The sequence below is a fragment of the Eleutherodactylus coqui genome, chromosome 1 (genome assembly GCF_035609145.1).
Source record: "Eleutherodactylus coqui strain aEleCoq1 chromosome 1, aEleCoq1.hap1, whole genome shotgun sequence".
NCBI lineage: Eukaryota > Metazoa > Chordata > Amphibia > Anura > Eleutherodactylidae > Eleutherodactylus > Eleutherodactylus coqui.
In genome coordinates this window covers 513,271,375-513,293,389 of record NC_089837.1, presented here as the reverse complement: position 1 = coordinate 513,293,389, position 22,015 = coordinate 513,271,375, and the positions used below count along the sequence as shown (strand labels likewise).

General features: G+C 48.1%; 1 protein-coding gene across 3 annotated transcripts in view; it reads left to right on the top strand.

Annotated features, from left to right (window-relative positions):
* LOC136588538 (leucine-rich colipase-like protein 1) overlaps positions 1-22,015 on the top strand; it is a 133,509-nt gene that overhangs the window by 88,400 nt on the left and 23,094 nt on the right. For 2 of the 3 annotated variants that reach the window (XM_066587854.1, XM_066587846.1), the window contains exon 4: positions 18,245-18,364. The exons of the other annotated variant lie outside the window; for it this stretch is intronic. In XM_066587854.1, coding sequence (XP_066443951.1) covers positions 18,245-18,364 — 120 coding nt within the window. The remainder of the gene's footprint in view (positions 1-18,244; positions 18,365-22,015) is intronic. 3 annotated transcript variants of the gene reach the window in all.

Sequence of the window (22,015 nt, the reverse complement as noted above, 5' to 3'; positions counted from 1 at the left end):
TGGTTCCCGGCAGAGCATTGATTTCTCTACGGAGGGCTTGAAATCCCTGCCTCCAGAAACACACGTGCCTTCAGCCAATCACAGCCAATGACAATGATGTCATTGAATGGCTGTGATTGGCTGTGTTTCTGGAGGCGGGGATTTCAAGCCCTGCGTCCAGAAAGCAATACTCTGCCGTGGACCAGGAGGGAGCAACAGCCTGCAGGAGCGCCGCAGAGCGTCAGAAGAAGTAAGTAATGATTTTTATTCTTTGCTCCACTGTATTGCCAGCGTATAAGGTGACAGTTGGGGGGTCGTCTTATACGCCCCGTCGCCTTATACGCCGGTATATATTTTTATTGTAACACATTTCTGGATGAATTGCAGGGAAGGGGTTATATATTTAACCCCTTCCCGACAATTCATCCTGCGATCGCCGGCAGCCCATTGCTTTCAGTGGAACCTGCTGTATTGCTGGCTCCATTGAATTCAATGGGCAAACATCGTTCTTCTCTGCCACAGCTGTTACAGCTGTGGCAGAAGAGAACGATCTTTACGCTGACAGTGCGGGGGGGGGGACTCTTGCCGCTATTGTGGCTTAATAGTGGGACCTGGGAACTTGAGATGCAGCCCACCATGTAGCCCCTCGCCTGCCCTATCCGTTGCTGTGTCGTTCCCATCACTTTGTAGAATTGCCCAGATTTTCACAAACGAAAACCTTAGCGAGCATCGGCGATATACAAAAATGCTCAGGTTGCCCATTGACTTCAATGGGGTTCGTTACTCGAAACGAACCCTCGAGCATTGCGAAAATTTCGTCCCGAGTAACGAGCACCCGAGCATTTTGGTGCTCGCTCATCTCTAGTTAAATCCCCTTGCTCCCGGCGACCAACGGTCTCCGAGACCCTGGATTAGTGACCGCTAGCCTTGTGGAGCGGTCCCCAGTCACATGATAAAAAGGTAGCGATCTACCATTAGGCCGGTCTCACATGACCGGATAGAAATTGCGGACTCCGCATGCGTTTGATCAGTGGTAATCCGCGGACCAATCAAATGCACTGGATTGCACAATTCCGCTCAAATTAGCGAGTCGGAATTACATAATTTACTCACAGAAAACAGAACGCAACATGTTATATTTTACCGCGGATATCCGTGACATAGAGCCCATTGTGCTTCATGGTCGCGGATATACCAGCAGCCCATACGTAACTACATTGTGTACGCGATGCCGCAGGAAATACAAAGAAAAGCCGGTATATTGTGAATGACTGCCTGTGTGAGTACGCAGTTATGCACAGTACACGGTCGTACACAGTGCCATGGCCAGGCTCACAGCTGGGATCTGCTGCAGGCCTCCACAAGCAGATTCCACATATGGCCAAGTGAGCCCGGCATTATTCAGACCGCTACCTTAATACGTAATTTACAAGAAGCCCCGGTAATGCTCGCCTTCTTGCAGTACCAGGACCAGCTTGGTGAGCGCCTTCTGTTTGAGATTGCCGCACCTCAGCAAGCTTACAAAGGATCGCAGAGTACCACTTTTTACACCACATCCCTGCCACTAAGGTCAAGAAATACCCCCCCCCCCAAAAAAAAAAAGCATGGGAGGAGGAGGGATACCTGGTTTTATTGCCCCATTTGCCCATCCCAACCAGCCCAAGTAATTACCCCTATCTTCAGACATAACACACAGTTTACATAATTACTTTTATCTAAGATTTAGGGAACACCAAAAAGGGTGCAGAGGGGAATTATTTTTAGGGAGTAAATTTTTTTTCTGCACAAGTGCGAAGTAGGGCCTGGAATTTATTCAGTTGTACCCTGAAATCCAATACGTGTTCCCTCCATTATAGGACTAGTTGTTAGAGATGGGGTTACCAGTAGGGGCGCCGGGATCTGCTTGGTGTGGGCTGCTCGTCCTGGCAAGCCTAGGGCCCGGGCTGGTGGCTCTGTCCGGGGTTCACCCACTCTGGTGGTTGGTCGTTTCTGCCGGAGGCGCGTCCCATGTCCTGCACGGGTATGCCAGTCCGCTGGTCGGCCGCGCACCGCCGGGGGGAGGTGGCTTTATGACTCCCTCCAGAGGGGCGGGGAGGTCTGCATATAAACCCTGCTGGCCCAGACTCCAGTGCCAGTGTTTGTTTTAACTTGTTTCTGACTACACCTGCAATCTTTGACCTGACCATAGTGTGTATGACCTCTGCTTGCATTTGACTCTGCTTCTGCCTTACCCTCCTATACCTCGAACATGACTTTTGGTTTGACCTTGGCTTGCATCGGACTTTTTCTGTTTTTGCCCTCCTGTACTCCACACGTGACTTTTTGGTTTGACTTAGTTTGCTGTCTCGACTATTTTCTGGTTAGCGCATTGTTGTCCTATTCAGCTCATGGTTCCCACCTGTCGGTCTCCCAGTCCCTTCTTCTTGGGGTCCTTGACACTAGTGCAGTGCAGGGACCATCAGCCAGTTGTCGCCCTGGGGCCTAGCCCCGGGGGGCAAGTAGGTAGGGACATGAGAGAGGTTTGATGTAGTTATTCCCTGTCCATCTGCCCTGACCAGCCCTAACAGAAACACTGGCCATATTGTTACAGGGAACCTGTTTTGACCTTCCCGTTTGAACTTTGATATGGAGGCTGTTGCAGTCCTTGCTAATCAGGTGCAAGCCTTAACAGGGTTGGTGCATGATCTGTCCGCTCGGCTCAAGCATTAGGAGCAGACCTTTGCTGGTACTACTGTCACTATTGCTGCAGCCCCGGGCTCAGGGGTCGAACCCAAGATTGCGCTACCTGACGTTTTTTTCGGGTGACCTTTTGGATATTCTTTCTTTTCCGGGAAGAGTGCAGGATATAGTGTGAATTACGCCACCACTGGTCGGGAATACCAGAGGGTAGGCATTGTAATTTCACGCTTGAGAGGCAACCCCCAAAACTGGGCATTCTCGCTGCCCTCCGACACACAGCCCCGCCAATCGGTTGATGCCTTTTTTTTACGGCCCTAGGGCAGATTTATGACGAGCCAGATAGGGCAAGATATGCCATAAGTAAGTTATTGAGTGTTTGGCAGGGAAGATGTCTTGCAGAAGAGTTCTGCTCCCAGTCTCGGCAGTTGTGTGGAGTCTAGATGGAATGACCACACTCTGAAAGATTAGTTTTGTACTGGGTTTTCCTAGTCTGTTAAAGATCTGTTGTTGTTGCACCTGGAACCCGAGACGTTAGAACAGGCTATGACTATCGCGGTAAAGGCGGACCGTCGTCTTAGGGCCGGGCGCAAGACTCAGATCGAACCGCCTGTGACCCGGTCCAATAATCCATTCTTGACCTCAGCTACCATTGGAGTCAAGGCAATGGAAGTGGGCTTCCTGTCCTTAAAGAAACGCAAGGAATTTCGGCTCAGCAACCAATTATGCCTTTATTGCGGAGGTCCAGGTCATTGGGTCGCCAGCTGCCGCAAGAAACAGCCATGGGAAAACTTCTAGGCAATGTCCAGAGGGATCGCCTAGGAGCTCAGGTACTTCCGAAATGTTCTAAATTGTTAGCGCCATTCTCTATTTCGTATGATGCTAATCTCCTTAATGGTTGTGCCTTCTTTGATTTGGGGGCTGCCGCGAACTTTGTTAATTTTGAGTTCGTCAAGTCTATGTCTGCATGTCTTTTACCACTGAATCCTCCTATCCGGGTATCGATTCCACTCCGTTGTCAGCAGGGTTAATCAGTAAGAGGACTCCAGAACTAGTTTTATCCATAGGGGCGCTGCCTTCTGAGGTGTGTTCATTCTTGGTGATGGAGAGCCTTTCCGTAGATTTAGTCCTCGGGTTACCCAAGATCCGGCAGCACAACCCCCAGCTTGATTGGTCCACCTCTGAACTACTACAGTGGGGGCAAGGTTGTGGTGAGCATTAAGTCTCCGTCCAGGTGCATTCCCCAGAGTAGAAGGTAAATGGGTTACCTCCGTATATTGAAGATTTTTCTGACGTGCTTTCCAAACAACTTTCGGAGACATTACCTCTGCACCGGGAATGGGATTGCAAGCTCAATCTTATTCCCGGGAGCAAGATCCCTAAGCGAGGAATATGTAATGTAACTGTTCCTGAACGCGCGGCAATGAAGGAGTATATTACTGAGAGTCTCGCCAAGGAAATATACGTCCTTCCAAATCACCCACAGGGGCAGGGTTATTTTTTGTGTAGAAGAAGGATGGTGGCCTCCAGCCCTGTGTTGATTATAGAGCCTTGAATAGGATAACCATCAAGAACCAGTACTCTTTACCCATGATTCCTGACCTCCTCAACCAGGTTGTAGGGGCCCGTTGGTTCTCTAAGCTTGACCTTCGGGGAGCTTATAATCTCATCCGTATCAGAGAGGGGGACAAATGGAAAATGGCGTTTAATACTCCGTTGGGGCATTTTAAATGTGTAGTCATGCCATTCGGGTTATGTAACGCGCCAGCTATTTTTCAAGGTTTTATGAATATCATTTTTCATGACATCCTGGGCACGTTCATGGTTGTATATTTTGATGATATTCTCTCCTGATTGGGAGAGGCATGTCAGGCATTTACGGACAGTGCTTTCCCACCTTCGAGCCCATCAATTGTATGCTAAGTTGGAGAAATGCCATTTTGGTGTACGGGAAATTGCTTTTCTGGGATATGTCATTTCTCCATCGGGCATCCGGAAGGACTCGGACAACATAATAACGTAATAACATAGTAACATAGTATGTAAGGCCGAATGAAGACAATGTCCTTTTAGATCAGCCTGTTTATCCCCCTATGTTGTTGATCCAGAGGAAGGCAAAGGTCAAGGCCATCACTGATTGGGTGCAACCCACCAACTTAAAGGCGTTACAACACTTTTTGCGGTTAGTAAACTTCGGAGATTCATTAAGAACTTTGCGGTGGTGGCCAAACTCTTGACTGACTTGACCAGTAAGGGGGCTAGGGTTGATTCCTGGTCTCAAGAGGCAGTGAAGGCCTTTGCACTTCTCAAGAGGGCTCTCTTCGGTGTTGGCTCAGCCGGAGCTAGATCGCTCATTCATCATTAAAGTGGATGCATCTGAGCATGGGGTGGAGGCAGTCCTCTCACAAGAATCTCCCGGCACTCTTTTCCAGGAAGTTTAATCAGGCAGAACGCAACTATGATATTGGCAACAGGGAATTATTAGCCATAAAATGGGCATTTGATGAGAGGAGACATTTCTTAGAGGACACTCGTCCTCACGGACCAAAAGAATCTGGTTTATCTGGAGTCCGAAAAGTGGTTGAATGCTCTTCAGGCAAGGTGGTCATTGTTTTTTTTCACGTTTCAATTTTGTAGTCACATATGTGCCTGGGTCCAAGAATGTCAAAGCTGATGTGCGGTCTCACAGCTTCGGGGTTCCCAAGGTAGAGGATCTTCAGCGAGAGAGTATTCTAGGCCCGAGTGTGGTTGTAACCACTCTTACGTCTGACACCTCTGTTTTACTATAGTCGGCTCAGCAGTCCGTTCCCCAAGACTTCTCGGAGGGGAGACTTATTCTTCCCTGTGATTTGCGGCTCCTCATACTTTAGGAGGTTTATTCTTCGGTTTTAGCAGTGCATCCAGTGGTCTGAGGCACCCTGGAGCTGTGTGGCCGTTTGTATTGGTGGCCACAAATGTCTCAGGATGTCAGGGAATTTGTCAAGTCCTGCCCTATTTGTGCTCCAGGGAAAAGTATAAGGAGATGACCTGAGGGTCTGCTTTGTCGTCTCCCCGTTCCGGAGAGGCCATGGACCCATCTGTCGATGGATTTTATTACCGACCTGCCCGAGTCCCAGGGGTGCTCGGTCATCTGGGTGGTCGTCGACAGATTTTCCAAGATGGTGCATTTTACTGCTCTAAAGAAGCTTCAGTCCACTCCTGAGTTAGCCACCATCTTTATCAGGGAGATTGCACGCATGCATGGGGTCCCTAAGGATATTGTTTCCAACCGGGGAGTCTAAATTATTGCCTGGTTTTGGAGGGCTTTTTGTAAGAATATCGGTATCAGGTTGTCGTTTTCCTCTGCCTTTCACCTGGAGTCTAATGGGCAGATGGAACGTATGAACCAGGAACTGGTTCAGTACCTCAGAAAGTATGTGAGTGATTGTCAGAGTCTCTGGGTCAATTATCTAGCAGTGGCTGAATTTGCTATCAATAATCATACACATGCGGCGTCTGGCGTGTCTCCATTCTTCTGTAATTTTGGATTTAATCCCAGGTTTGCGGTATCCTTCCCCTCCTCTTCTAGCAATCCGTCTGCAGACGCTCAGGTTCAGGACCCGCGGGATGTGTGGGAGAAGGTGCATAGCAACTTGGAGCAGTCCAGGGATGCAGTGCTAAGGAGGAGTAGAGGTACGCACACTATCTCTGAACCTTTGTCTGTGGGCCAGTCGGTGTACTTGTCTTCCAAGAACCATAAGTTAAAAGTGCCTTCTTTGAAGCTGGCTCCCCAATTAGTGACAGGAAAAGGGCCCACAAAAGTGATTAGTCCTATGGCATACAAGCTGACACTACCAGACACGTGGAGAATCCACAGAGTTTTCCACAAATCGCTCCTCAAGAGGTAAGTTCCCCCAGGACCACAGTGGGTATGTTTATGAACACAGGACAAACAGGGGGATCCATTGTGGCATGCAAGTCTTCATTTGTATGTACGCTGCAAAAAAAAATGTTTTTAAAATGACATAATTGCCAAAAAAATGAAAATCGTATTCCTTTTCTTATGCTTTGCTTAGATTCATTCAAATACTTTGGTGTCAATATGCGCAATACACCCCTAGATGAATTTGTTAAGGGGTCTAATTTTAAAAATTAGGTTATTTGTGGGGGTTATCCATCATTTTAACGCTCAAGGACTCTACAAGTGGGCATTGGAGCCTAAATCACCTTCAAGCGAAAGGTCTGTTCTGAAAGTCAGTGAATACATTAAGGGGTGTAGTTTTTAAAATGGGGTCATGTGTGGGAGTATCTATCATTCTGACACATATGAGCCTTTGCAATCTTGATTTGGTGCAGGAAAACAAAGTGTTCCTCAAAATGTTGAAAATCAATGTTAAATTTGTACGTCTCCTAAATGGTTAAAAAAATATGAAAGCTTTTCAAATATGCATCCAAAATGAAGTAAACAGAAATATATATCTTATCAAAAATTTGTACAGCATGTTTGCACATATTTGATATATTACAAATGAAAATGTGAAAAAAATGACAATTTTTTAAAAAAATTTCCCAATATTGGTGCTTTTCATATACATAAATTCTATTGGTCTATTTTTACCACCTCAATAAAGTACAATATGTTGCGAAATAACAATGTCAAAATCACTTGGATATGCAAAACGTTTACGGAGATATTCTATGTTAAAGTGACACATGTTGGATTTCCAAAATTTGGTCTGGTCATTAAGGCGCAAACAGGCTTGGTCACTAAGCAAGTTGTTTTTGGAAGGCAGCACTGGTCCAAGGGAGATCAGCCAAGAGACAGAAGGTATTGCTGATACATCATCCTTTATTGGTGAATACAGATCCAGAAGTAAAACAGCATGGCTTGGTCACTAAGTTAAAACTTTAGGTGTGAATCTTGCTGCAGGTCAGCATCAAAATCAACGTTAAAACTGCACCAAAGGTGCAAATTTTGACATAGAAATTGTAAATGTTTAGCTCGGCACAATCTATACCAAACCAGTTGTGTGTAAATGCACACTAAGGCCGGTTTCCTATGGCCGAGATTGTCGCGTGAGAATTGTGCAAGACGCACAAATCTCACGCGAATATGAACCCCATTCTTTTGAATGGGGTCGTACACAGTGATTTTTTTTCTGCCGTATCACGGCATGTCTTATCTTTGGGAGTGCTCTTGCATGGCCCATTGTTTTCAATGTGAGGTTTCCCCATAGAATACAATGGGAGACACTCTGTGGTCTCATCCCGCGGCTGACAGCTACTTCCCTGAGGTGATGCAAAACATTTTTGATACAAAATCAGTTCATGGTACTGGTGTATCTTGATGCCACGGGAAGCTAGGGGTGTGACAGCTGTCAGCATGAGTGAACACCCCTAGCTTCTGATTGGGAGACAAGATACAGCAGGAAGGAGCAATGGCTCCGGCAGGTGAGATATGTTCCCGGTGTACTCCCTCACCTTTTCCTGGCGCTCTTCCTTGTCAGTGTCCCTGGACACTGCATGCTCTTTAGAGATGAGCGGGCAGATACTCGAATAAGGCACTACTCGCTCGAGTAGTTAGCCTTATCGAGTATGCTCACTCATCTCTAGTTAAGACCTTTGGGGAACCTTGTGTCCAAGGTTAAAATCCAAAAGCCTTCTCGTTTGAGAACAGATATTTTGTCCACATTTTGTTTTCTTTTATTTTTATTTTTAACTCTTTCTATACCAAAATATGCAAAATTTCCAAGTTTCCTTCATGTTCCCCTAAGAAATGTATGACTGCACCAGAATGTCAGGCTTTGTTATTAATTTATTTAATCATTTTTAACATCTATGTTTTAAATAATCATTTAGAAGAACTAAATATGTGGCATTGCCAGTTTTTTATATTATGTTATCATTATATTAATTCAGTTATATCTACTGATTTAGGTCTATCTATTTACCACTAATACATACATGTCTCCTTAATTAGAATATGGAATAATATGCTCTTGATATACTTTTGTTCTCTTAATGCATCCTCAGACTGTATTTCTATAATGTATTTATTCAATTTGGCTATTGCTGACCTTATGGGAACAAGGCAGCAAACCAGTCATTTAGGTTATAATGGGTTACTAATCAGTTTTTTTTTTTTTTTAAATTGGATATGTTATTTAAATAAACAGACAGTGACGTAATGCATGAGGTGATCAAGGCTCACTCGAGCTGTAACGCATCCTCGATGTTACTGATTTTATAAAGCACATTTTTCAATAAAGAGATTTTATTCACCAAAGTCCGAGTTCCCATTTATCTGGATGCATTCTACTATACAGACCACCTGATCGAGTGGCATTTTTCGGAGGGGGGAGCTCTCTCTCTCTTTCGCCCTCACTCACCCCCGGCACTCCTTGAAGCTTTTCACCGGATTAGGCAGTTACTCAAACTGAAGAACAGTTTCAAGCTTACAACCAGATTTTAGAAAGTGCACTAGAAGGTCTCTAGAATATTAATAGATATAGCAGCAGCACCACATGTACAATCCAGCAACAGGGAATACTCGCCGTGCAAGCTCAAAGTCCGGATCCTGGACGCCAAAAGATCCCAGCAAAAGGACAATATAGTAAGAGGACTGGCAGCACGTAGGGTCTTTTCTTCAAGCAATAGGCGAAGTCAGGAGTAAAATCCCCATCCAACGTTTATTAAGAGTAAAAGTACAGCATAATCACAGCGACGTTTCGGCCATCCATTCTTAATAAAAGTTGGATGGGGATTTTACTCCTGACTTCGCCTATTGCTTGAAGAAAAGACCCTACGTGCTGCCAGTCCTCTTACTACACTAGAAGGTCTCTAGTCCAATAGTCTTCCTGGATGCTCCTAAATCTACTAATAGCTAGAATATGGAAAGATCGCGGGCTAGCCTTGGCTGTCGCCTCTTCTGGCATAAAAGGTAATAATGTGAATGTAATTTACAAAGAGGTCCTTCACTAATCTGGATTACTAAAGGACCTTTCATAATACAGATGTTATGAAAATGGTTTATATAATTAAGAAACACTATATATATATATATATATATATATATATATATATATATATATATATATATATGATAATGAAAGCTAAAGGTTTATTATATAAGATAATTAGTAGAGATGAGCGAACACGAAAATGTTCGGGTGTTCGTTATTCGTAACGAACTTCCCGTGATGCTCGAGGGTTCGTTTCGAACAACGAACCCCATTGAAGTCAATGGGCGACCAGAACATTTTTGTATTTCGCCGATGCTCGCTAAGGTTTTCATGTGTGAAAATCTGGGCAATTCAGGAAAGTGATGGGAATGACACAGTGACGGATAGGGCAGGCGAGGGGCTACATGTTGGGCTGCATCCTAAGTTCACAGGTCCCACTATTAAGCCACAATAGCGGCAAGAGTGGGCCCCCCCCCCCCCTCCCAACAACTTTTACTTCTGAAAAGCGCTCATTAGCATGGCATACCTTTGCTAAGCACCACACTACCTCCAACAAAGCACAATCACTGCCTGCATGACACGCCACTGACACTTCTCCTGGGTTACATGCTGACCAACCGCCCCCCCTCCCCCCCACAGCGCACACCAAAGTGTCCCTGGGCAGCCTTCAGCTGCCCTCATGCCACACCACGCTCATGTCTATTTAGAATTGCGTCTGCCATGACGAGGGACCGCAGGCACACACTGCAGAGGTTGGCACGGCTAGGCAGCGACCCTCTTTAAAAGTGGCGGAGCGATAGCCCACAATGATGTACAGAAGCAATGAGAAATAGAATCCTGTGCCACCGCCATCAGGAGCTGCACACGTGGGCATAGCAATGGGGAACCTATGTGCCACACACTATTCATTCTGTCAAGGTGTCTGCATGCCCCAGTCAGACTGGTAATATGCACCTTAACAGTAACCGCGTTGGTGGTAATGTGGTGGTGACTGCGGACCTAGTAGCACGGTTGTATTTTGTTGGTTTTCGGAATGTGGCCAGGATTAAGTAGGCCGTGGCGGGGGGATGGTGGGGGGGCTCTCTTGTAGTGTCGGTAAAGGTGAAATTCTTGGACTGCCACCAGACGAACCAATGCAAAGGCATTTGCCAACAATGTTTTCCCTGTTGGAGGAGGAGGGGGATGTTTTTGAGGCACTACGTGTCCTCTCCACGTGTCCGTGGTTATATGCACCTTAACAGTAACCGCGTTGGTGGTAATGTGGTGGTGACTGCGGACCTAGTAGCACGGTTGTATTTTGTTGGTTTTCGGAATGTGGCCAGGATTAAGTAGGCCGTGGCGGGGGGATGGTGGGGGGGCTCTCTTGTAGTGTCGGTAAAGGTGAAATTCTTGGACTGCCACCAGACGAACCAATGCAAAGGCATTTGCCAACAATGTTTTCCCTGTTGGAGGAGGAGGGGGATGTTTTTGAGGCACTACGTGTCCTCTCCACGTGTCCGTGGTTATATGCACCTTAACAGTAACCGCGTTAGTGGTAATGTGGTGGTGACTGCGGACCTAGTAGCACGGTTGTATTTTGTTGGTTTTCGGAATGTGGCCAGGATTAAGTAGGCCGTGGCGGGGGGATGGTGGGGGAGCTCTCTTGTAGTGTCGGTAAAGGTGAAATTCTTGGACTGCCACCAGACGAACCAATGCAAAGGCATTTGCCAACAATGTTTTCCCTGTTGGAGGAGGAGGGGGATGTTTTTGAGGCACTACGTGTCCTCTCCACGTGTCCGTGGTTATATGCACCTTAACAGTAACCGCGTTGGTGGTAATGTGGTGGTGACTGCGGACCTAGTAGCACGGTTGTATTTTGTTGGTTTTCGGAATGTGGCCAGGATTAAGTAGGCCGTGGCGGGGGGATGGTGGGGGGGCTCTCTTGTAGTGTCGGTAAAGGTGAAATTCTTGGACTGCCACCAGACGAACCAATGCAAAGGCATTTGCCAACAATGTTTTCCCTGTTGGAGGAGGAGGGGGATGTTTTTGAGGCACTACGTGTCCTCTCCACGTGTCCGTGGTTATATGCACCTTAACAGTAACCGCGTTAGTGGTAATGTGGTGGTGACTGCGGACCTAGTAGCACGGTTGTATTTTGTTGGTTTTCGGAATGTGGCCAGGATTAAGTAGGCCGTGGCGGGGGGATGGTGGGGGAGCTCTCTTGTAGTGTCGGTAAAGGTGAAATTCTTGGACTGCCACCAGACGAACCAATGCAAAGGCATTTGCCAACAATGTTTTCCCTGTTGGAGGAGGAGGGGGATGTTTTTGAGGCACTACGTGTCCTCTCCACGTGTCCGTTCCATGTCAGCAATAGTAGCACTCAAGACAGGCCCCAGTAACAATTCTGAAGCAGCAGTATAGCGGGAGCGCAGTCTTCGTTCCATGTAAGCAATAGTAGCACTCAAGACAGGCCCCAGTAACAATTCTGAAGCAGCAGTATAGCGGGAGCGCAGTCTTCGTTCCATGTAAGCAATGGTTAATGTGGCTTAAGTGGTAACTAGGCCTGTAGGCAGCCCAGTGTAACGAAAAATTGGTTCAAGTTAAACTTCCAACGCCTTTAAGCGCATTGAAACTTATAAAAATTGTTCAGAAAAATTATTTGAGTGAGCCTTGTGGCCCTAAGAAAAATTGCCCGTTCAGCGTGATTACGTGAGGTTTCAGGAGGAGGAGCAGGAGGAGGAGGAGGAATATTAGACACAGATTGATGAAGCAGAAATGTCCCCGTTTTGGATGGTGAGAGAGAACGTAGCTTCCATCCGCGGGTGCAGCCTACGTATTGCTTACGTATCGCTGCTGTCCGCTGGTGGAGAACAGAAGTCTGGGGAAATCCAGCCTTTGTTCATCTTGATGAGTGTTAGCCTGTCGGCACTGTCGGTTGACAAGCGGCTAAGCTTATCTGTGATGATTCCCCCAGCCGCACTAAACACCCTTTCCGACAAGACGCTAGCCGCAGGACAAGCAAGCACCTCCAGGGCATACAGCGCGAGTTCAGGCCACGTGTCCAGCTTCGACACCCAGTAGTTGTAGGGGGCAGAGGCGTCACCAAGGATGGTCGTGCGATCCGCTACGTACTCCCTCACCATCCTTTTACAGTGCTCCCGCCGACTCAGCCGTGACTGGGGAGCGGTGACACAGTCTTGGTGGGGAGCCATAAAGCTGGCCAGGCCCTTAAAGACTGTTGCACTGCCTGGGATGTACATGCTGCTCGATCTACGCACATCCCCTGCTACCTTGCCCTCGGTACTGCGCCTTCTGCCACTAGCGCTGTCGGCTGGGAATTTTACCATCAGCTTGTCCGCAAGGGTCCTGTGGTATAGCAACACTCTCGAACCCCTTTCCTCTTCGGGAATCAGAGTGGGCAGGTTCTCCTTATACCGTGGATCGAGCAGTGTGTACACCCAGTAATCCGTCGTGGCCAGAATGTGTGCAACGCGAGGGTCACGAGAAAGGCATCCTAACATGAAGTCAGCCATGTGTGCCAGGGTACCAGTACGCAACACATGGCTGTCCTCACTAGGAAGATCACTTTCAGGATCCTCCTCCTCCTCCTCCTCCTCCTCCTCAGGCCATACACGCTGAAAGGATGACAGGCAATCAGCCGGTGTACCGTCAGCAGCGGCCCAAGCTGTCTCTTTCCCCTCCTCCTCATCCTCCTCATGCTCCTCCTCCTGTACGCGCTGAGAAATAGACAGGAGGGTGCCCTGACTATCCAGCGGCATACTGTCTTCCCCCGCCCCCGTTTCCGAGCGCAAAGCAGCTGCCTTTATGGTTTGCAGGGAATTTCTCAAGATGCATAGCAGAGGAATGGTGACGCTAATGATTGTAGCATCGCCGCTCACCACCTGGGTAGACTCCTCAAAATTACCAAGGACATGGCAGATGTCTGCCAACCAGGCCCACTCTTCTGAAAGGAATTGAGGAGGCTGACTCCCAATACGCCACCTATGTTGGAGTTGGTATTCCACTATAGCTCTACGCTGCTCATAGAGTCTGGCCAACATGTGGAGCGTAGAGTTCCACCGTGTGGGCACGTCGCACAGCAGTCGGTGCACTGGCAGCTTAAAGTGATGTTGCAGGGTGCGCAGGGTGGCAGCGTCCGTGTGGGACTTGCGGAAATGTGCGCAGAGCCGGCGCGCCTTTACGAGCAGGTCTGACAAGCGTGGGTAGCTTTTCAGAAAGCGCTGAACCACCAAATTAAAGACGTGGGCCAGGCATGGCACGTGCGTGAGGCTGCCGAGCTGCAGAGCCGCCACCAGGTTACGGCCGTTGTCACACACGACCATGCCCGGTTGGAGGCTCAGCGGCGCAAGCCAGCGGTCGGTCTGCTGTGTCAGACCCTGCAGCAGTTCGTGGGCCGTGTGCCTCTTATCGCCTAAGCTGAGTAGTTTCAGCACGGCCTGCTGACGCTTGCCCACCGCTGTGCTGCCACACCGCGCGACACCGACTGCTGGCGACATGCTGCTGCTAACACATCTTGATTGTGAGACAGAGGAGGAGGAGGAGGAGGAGGGTGCTTTAGTGGAGGAAGCATACACCTCCGCAGATACCAGCACCGAGCTGGGGCCCGCAATTCTGGGGGTGGGTAGGACGTGAGCGGTCCCAGGCTCTGACTCTGTCCCAGCCTCCACTAAATTCACCCAATGTGCCGTCAGGGAGATGTAGTGGCCCTGCCCGCCTGTGCTTGTCCACTTGTCCGTAGTTAAGTGGACCGTGGCAGTAACCGCGTTGGTGAGGGCGCGCACAATGTTGCGGGAGACGTGGTCGTGCAGGGCTGGGACGGCACATCGGGAAAAGTAGTGGCGACTGGGAACTGAGTAGCGCGGGGCCGCCGCCTCCATGATACTTTTGAAGGACTCAGTTTCCACAACCCTATACGGCAGCATCTCAAGGCTGATGAATTTTGCTATGCGGACGGTTAACGTTTGAGCGTGCGGGTGCGTGGCGGCGTACTTGCGCTTGCGCTCGAACACTTGCGCAAGCGACGGCTGAACGGTGCGCTGAACTACACTGCTGGATGGGGCCGAGGACAGCGGAGATGAGGGTGTGGGTGCAGGCCATGAGGCGGTAGTGCCTGTGTCCTGAGAGGGGGGTTGCATATCAGTGGCAGGTTGGGGCACAGGGGGAGAGGCAGGGGTGCAAACCGGAGGCGGTGAACGGCCTTTGTCCCACCTTGCGGGGTGCTTGGCCATCATATGTCTGCGCATGCTGGTGGTGGTGAGGCTGTTGGTGTTGGCTCCCCGGCTGAGCTTTGCGCGACAAAGGTTGCACACCACTGTTCGTCGGTCGTCAGGCGTCTCTGTGAAAAACTGCCAGACCTTAGAGCACCTCGGCCTCCGCAGGGTGGCATGGCGCGAGGGGGCGCTTTGGGAAACACTTGGTGGATTATTCGGTCTGGCCCTGCCTCTACCCCTGGCCACTGCACTGCCTCTTGCAACCTGCCCTGCTGATGCCCTTGACTCCCCCTCTGAAGACCTGTCCTCCTGAGTAAGCGTTGCACACCAGGTGGGGTCAGTCACCTCATCGTCCTGCTGCTCTTCCTCCGAATCCTCTGTGCGCTGCTCCCTGGGACTTACTGCCCTTACTACTACCTCACTGCAAGACAACTGTGTCTGATCGTCATCGTCCTCCTCACCCACAGAAAGTTGTTGAGACAGTTGGCGGAAGTCCCCAGCCTCTTCCCCCGGACCCCGGGAACTTTCGAATGGTTGGGCATCAGTGACGATAAACTCCTCTGGTGGGAGAGGAACCGCTGCTGCCCAATCTAAGCAGGGGCCCGAGAACAGTTCCTGGGAGTGCTCCCGCTCCTGAGCAGGTGTTATTGTAGTGGAGTGAGGAGGCTGGGAGGAAGGAGGAGCAGCAGACAGAGGATTCGGATTGGCAGCAGTGGACGGCGCAGAACTGCGGGTAGACGATAGGTTGCTCGAAGCACTTTCTGCCATCCAGGACAGGACCTGCTCACACTGCTCATTTTCTAATAACCGTCTCCCGCGTGGACCCATTAATTGGGCGATGAATGTGGGGACGCCAGAAACGTGCCTCTCTCCTAATCGCGCAGCAGTCGGCTGCGACACACCTGGATCAGGAGCTTGGCCTGTGCCCACACCCTGACTTGGCCCTCCGCGTCCTCGGCCGCGTCCACGTCCTCTAGGCCTACCCCTACCCCTCAGCATGCTGTATTACCAGTGATTTGATTTCACAGGCAGGAAATAAATTGGCGCAAGACTGCAGGCCAAATATAATTTTTGCCCTTTTTGGAAAACGAAAGGCCCCACTGCCTCTAGTGAATGAATTATCTAAGTTTAATAACTGTGCTGTGTCCCTGCTTATGTGTCACAGAACGTGAGGGTAGCAGAGTTATTATAACTCTGGCAGAGCAGGTATTTTTTTTCCCAATTAAGGAAAGCAAATGGCGAAGCCAGCAGTAAAGCGTAGCTGGGTGCGTATGATTTAGCACTGTTCTTCACGCAGCTCACACGTCTCCACCGCCCGTAAGGACGGACAGAGGCTGGACAAATAGATTTGTTTTCAGTTTTTTCCCACCAAAAGGCAGCACTGCGTATATTCTATGAACATGAGAAGTTTAATAACTGTGCTGTGTCCCTGCTTATGTGTCACAGAACGTGAGGGTAGCAGAGTTATTATAACTCTGGCAGAGCAGGTATTTTTTTTCCCAATTAAGGAAAGCAAATGGCGAAGCCAGCAGTAAAGCGTAGCTGGGTGCGTATGATTTAGCACTGTTCTTCACGCAGCTCACACGTCTCCACCGCCCGTAAGGACGGACAGAGGCTGGACAAATAGATTTGTTTTCAGTTTTTTCCCACCAAAAGGCAGCACTGCGTATATTCTATGAACATGAGAAGTTTAATAACTGTGCTGTGTCCCTGCTTATGTGTCACAGAACGTGAGGGTAGCAGAGTTATTATAACTCTGGCAGAGCAGGTATTTTTTTTCCCAATTAAGGAAAGCAAATGGCGAAGCCAGCAGTAAAGCGTAGCTGGGTGCGTATGATTTAGCACTGTTCTTCACGCAGCTCACACGTCTCCACCGCCCGTAAGGACGGACAGAGGCTGGACAAATAGATTTGTTTTCAGTTTTTTCCCACCAAAAGGCAGCACTGCGTATATTCTATGAATAATAACTGTGTTGTGGCCCTGCCTATACAATTCTTTCCCTGCAGTATCAATGGAGGGTGGAATGCTCTGCAGAGGCGATTTTGAGAAGCCCAAAAAAAATGCAGCACAGCTAACAGCAGCCTGGACAGTACTGCACACGGATAAATATGGCCCTAGAAAGGACCGTTGAGGTTCTTGAAGGCTACACTCACTCCTAACACTCTCCCTGCCTATGCAGCACTTCTGTCCCTAATGCCAGGTGCAACGGTCTGCAGAGGCGATTTTGAGAAAAAAAAAAATCCCACTGCTAACAGCAGCCAACACACAGCTATCAGTGGCCCTAATAAGGACCTTTGGGGGGTCTTGAAGCCTACACTAACTACCAATTCTTTCCCTACAGCAGCTCCGGTATAAACAGCACTGTCCCTCATCTAACTCACACCGCATCTGAGGCGAGCCGCGGGAGGGGCCGACTTTTATATTAGGCGAACACCTGATCTCGCCAGCCACTCACAGCAGGGGGGTGGTATAGGGCTTAAACGTTGCAGGGGGAAGTTGTAATGCCTTCCCTGTCTTTCAATTGGCCAGAAAAGCGCGCTAACGTCTCAGGGAAGGAAGTGAAAGTAACCAGAACACCGCATGGTGTTCGTTACGAATAACGAACATCCCGAACACCCTAATATTCGCACGAATATCAAGCTCGGACGAACGCGTTCGCTCATCTCTAATAATTAGTGATGGATTAGCAGCATAATAATTCTGAAGATAGTTACAATTTGTATCATCTAGAAAGTGTACAAATTTCATGTGGACGAAGTCACAGGTAAAAGCTATAATTATGTATGTACAGCTCCTTGTATGTAGTAATATGGAGCATACTGGTGTAGTTCGGTTTTTGAATACTGCATGCAGTTTTTCTATGTTTTTTTTTAACTGATTCTAAAATGTAACGAAAAACATGAACACAGCTTAAGAGGCTGCAAACAAATTTTCAAGCAGTCCAAGAAATGAGTCATGTTTGCAAAGTTTATGGCAAGGGGCTACATCATGTATGCAAATTTGCTCTGCAGTTCTATGCAGCATGCTTTAGGTCCAGGTACAAGTATAGGTGGGAGGGGCTTGAGCTGAACGTCTGCACCCAGGTCCCTGAGGCCTTAGCTATGCCCCTGCTGAGACTCCCAAAGATTGCTAGAACAAGTTAGCCAAAGCGCTCATCAGATTGCTGTCCTTGCTATTAAACTAAAGACAGGCCCAATACAAAGTCTATGGGCTCACCTTCAGTGGACAAGCAGTGACAGCGCTTGTATGAGTGCTTCGGCTGCTTTATTTTTAGCAAATCAGTGGGGTCTTATCATCTGCAGCCCAAGTAATAAAAAATGTTCACACCTCCCTATGACACGTCGAAAATGTTTGTAAAACACACTTCTTTATGTGACATAAATGTGAAAGCTTATAAATGAATTGATAAAACTTTTCTTTCCTTTGATTTACATTTAGAACATTGGAGATTTCTGTTATTCTAGTGACCAGTGTCATAGCGGGTGTTGCTACAATTGGGACACTAACGGGAACGTTCCAATATGTTTAACAAAATCAGAAGATAAATGTTTCGGTGCGGTGAGTACCTGCTGCCAGTTGCTGTAGTGGTTTCTCCTCCGTACATACAGTATAAGGCCTCATTTACACGGGCTTTTACCCTTTCCAATCCATTTATTTTTTCCCACCCATTCTCCCCAGCTCAAAATAAATTGGAGCTGGGGAGAATGGGTGAGAAAAAATACATTTTCCCTGCACCCTCCTGATCTGACAGAGTTCAGGAGGGTGCAGGGAGGGACCTGCTTACCTGTCCGGCGTCTTCAGTATTCTCCTTCTGCCTCCCGGCTTGGTGATCATGTGACCGCTGGGGTCAGGTGACACCTGGCGGTCACATGATCGCCGGGCCGGGAGACAGAAGGAGAATGCACAAGATGCCGGTCAGGTAAGCAGGTCCTTCCACGTTGCAGGCTCCCGGCTCGGCGTTCATGTGACCGCTGGGGGTCAGGTAACACCGGCGGTCACATGATCGCCGGCCGGAATCTCTGCATTACATAGCGCTAATTGAGCGCTATGTAATGTGTAAAGGAGAAGGCAGAAAGGGTTAAAAACCCTTTCTGCCTTCTCCTCGGGGGTCCTCGATGAGGACCAGTGCAGGAGTGCATCTGCACCCAATGTGTCTGACGATCGGGTGCAGATGCACTCCTGCACTGCAGTGTCGGGCCTGTCCCGACATCGGAGCTGTGGAGGAAAATGATGATGTCGGGGCAGGCCCGACATTGGACTGGAAAGGGTTAAAGTGTCAGATTCCACATTAGTTTTTTTTTTTTTCCAACATGTGTTTGACAGCTTAATGCAAACAACAAAATGCTCCCCCTTTGAAAAATGATGACATTCATTCAAAGATGACAAAGAAAAGAAATCAAAACACAGACTTAACTAGGCAGAGTCCCTCATGCTTCTTCTCCCACCCTTGTAGATATTCTGTTTACCTCCCCAGCTTCTTTCTGAAAGTTTTATATGTAAAGAAAGGCAGAGGGTGGCACTATGCCCCAAAACAATGCCCAGGGAATGCTTGCTGGCCTATTGTTACGTTCGTGTTGGCAACTAAGCACCGGGTCCACACGAACGTGACCCGAAAGCACGGGTTTAGGGACAACTGGCCCTATACTGCTGGCAAGGATGACATGGCCCTACCTACAAAAGCAGGGCAATCACCTCAATAAAGGCAGCCCCACGCTGGAACCTTGGTCCTGCTCTCCCTGCAGGGGGGACACTCACAACCAAGCGGAACTGACAATGCACAAAGTCACCACACAAACCTCGCACTCTACAGTAGATGGAAAAGCTGAATATAAAAAGCAAGGAATTGGCTCGTACATTGGCCAATGAACTGAAGCTGCAAGCCACGTCAAGGCTACTCGTGTCTTGCAGTCCCTACTCTAACAAGACACTACAACACACATTGACATGACACTGTTGACACACACACACACACTGTACACAGAACAGGACTGCTCACACAACATGTCTGGCCACTTGGGCAGACATACAACACTAGTCACTGTTCACACCAGACTACAACAGGTAGTGCATACAACATGGACTCCACCCAGAGCTCACAGGCACACAGATGAAACTCCACAGCAAGTCTAAAGTGTCCTCATACCAGGGGGATAGAAAGTCAGCCACCATGCTGACATAAAAAACTGAGTCAGACCTAACCCATCTGACACACAACCAGACAAAACCCGTTTGGAGGCCACATCTGTCAGGGGAAGGGAAGAGGGAGTCTGCATATGATACATACAGGTGTCCAAACTGTCTTTGGAAAGCAGAGAGACACAACAGACCTACATGGAAACACAGCTCTGAGTGGGTCCAAGACAGATGACATCCAAAGACCAGCCTCAACTACTGAGAGATGCTGGTTTTTATATGCTGCAGACTAAAAAGGATTGGCTGCTGGGGAATACCACACCCCACCAACTGAATTAACCCCTACCTGTGAAGGTGTGCTCCTGGAACCCAGTAGTACAACGGATCCCAGCAGCACAACCTGACACCTATATTCTGGCTGTGGCTAAAGCTCTGGCTTAGCATCTAATTTTGAAGCCATTTCTTAGCCACATTTTGCAAAAGGAAGACATTTTTTGCACTGCTTTGCCCCAGAATTTTCTCAAATGTTTACAATTTACTTTTTTCACCATATGTAGAACTAACTGAGATGAATCAAACAGTTCATATGACATGATAGTATGCTGAAGTCCAGAGCTACACTAATTTTTAGTCGCGCGGCACAGTGATTTCAGTACCTCAAGATGGCAGCACTATTGCATATTGTCATACCGAGGTCAGTCTTTGTTGCTAGGTGCATTGGTAATTCCTCTTTACAATAAGATATTTAACACTGTCATTGTCCATGTTATCTACAAATTATTTTGTTTTTAAAGCTTTAATTTTTTTTGTAATGCTCAGCGATCCATTTACGGTTCCGAAACTATAGCTGTATTCTATGTCAAAAATGAGGCAGATGGTAAGAAGATCCTTAGAAGCATTGCTGAATATACCAACAAAATTATGGAAATCCTGAGAAAATACTGGCCAAATTTGCTAGCGGATCTTTAATTGGAAAGTATCATAACCAAACAACCCAGTATTACATACAGGAGGGGTCAGAACCTTAGGAAGATTCTTGTCCACAGCCACATTGATATAACATCCCAGCCTTATGGAGGACTCTCCTGGTAGCCAACCCTGTGGTAACTGTTCTTATTGCCTGCCCAATAAACTGGGGAACAGAGGTTGTGGTTGTCATGGGTGATGCCCCCGTTCTCATCCCACACTCACCCCCCCCCCCCTTTCCTCATGGCATAAACATCAGCGGGGAAATAAATGAGCCACATACAGGAGATATAGTACCTCAGGTCCCCAGGAACGGTCAGGGCCTGGAATAACTTTTACTTGCAGAATAAACTTTAATAAGGCATAAATGACAGGTTTGACAAGTGCAGGAATAAAGAAGCTAGAGTACTTTCACATGGCAGATCCAGACTTCAGGTCGCCTGTGCGTGACTAACTAAAGACATGTACCAAGACTTGCGAATACTTGAATGGGAACAATGACTGTAGAGTACCTCTACCGGGCAGTCCAAGGCTTCAGGACTCGCGGACATGAAGCAAATAATTGAGCACCTCTGCACTAGGCCTTGAAAGGCTGCACTCGCTCACTGCTCACTCTCTCACTTTGGGGGCTCACTCCATCGTCATTCCTTAACCACGCACTCTGGGAAAACCTCTCCTCTTCTTCCATACTTCAACACATGAGGGCTGAAGGTGTCTCCATGTGCCTCTGTGCTTTTCTCGCTCTCAGCTCCAGAAGATGGACCAACTATCTTTTTCCCCTCTCAAGGACTCACATAAGTTCTCTCTTATACCACGTGGCAAGACATAATGGATACATTTACAAACAGTCAGCTCATTTTTGCAGACATTAAAGGGGTTGTCCCGAGAAAGCAAGTGGGGGTAAGCACTTCTCTATGGCCATATTAATGCACTTTGTAATATACATCGTGCATTAAATATGAGCCATACAGAAGTTATTCACTTACCTGCTCCGTTGCTGGCCTCCCCGTCTCCATGGTGCCGTCTAATTTCAGCGTCTAATCTCACGATTAGACGCGCTTGCGCAGAAGGGTCTTCTCCCTTCTGTAAATGTATTTAAGAATTGTTTTT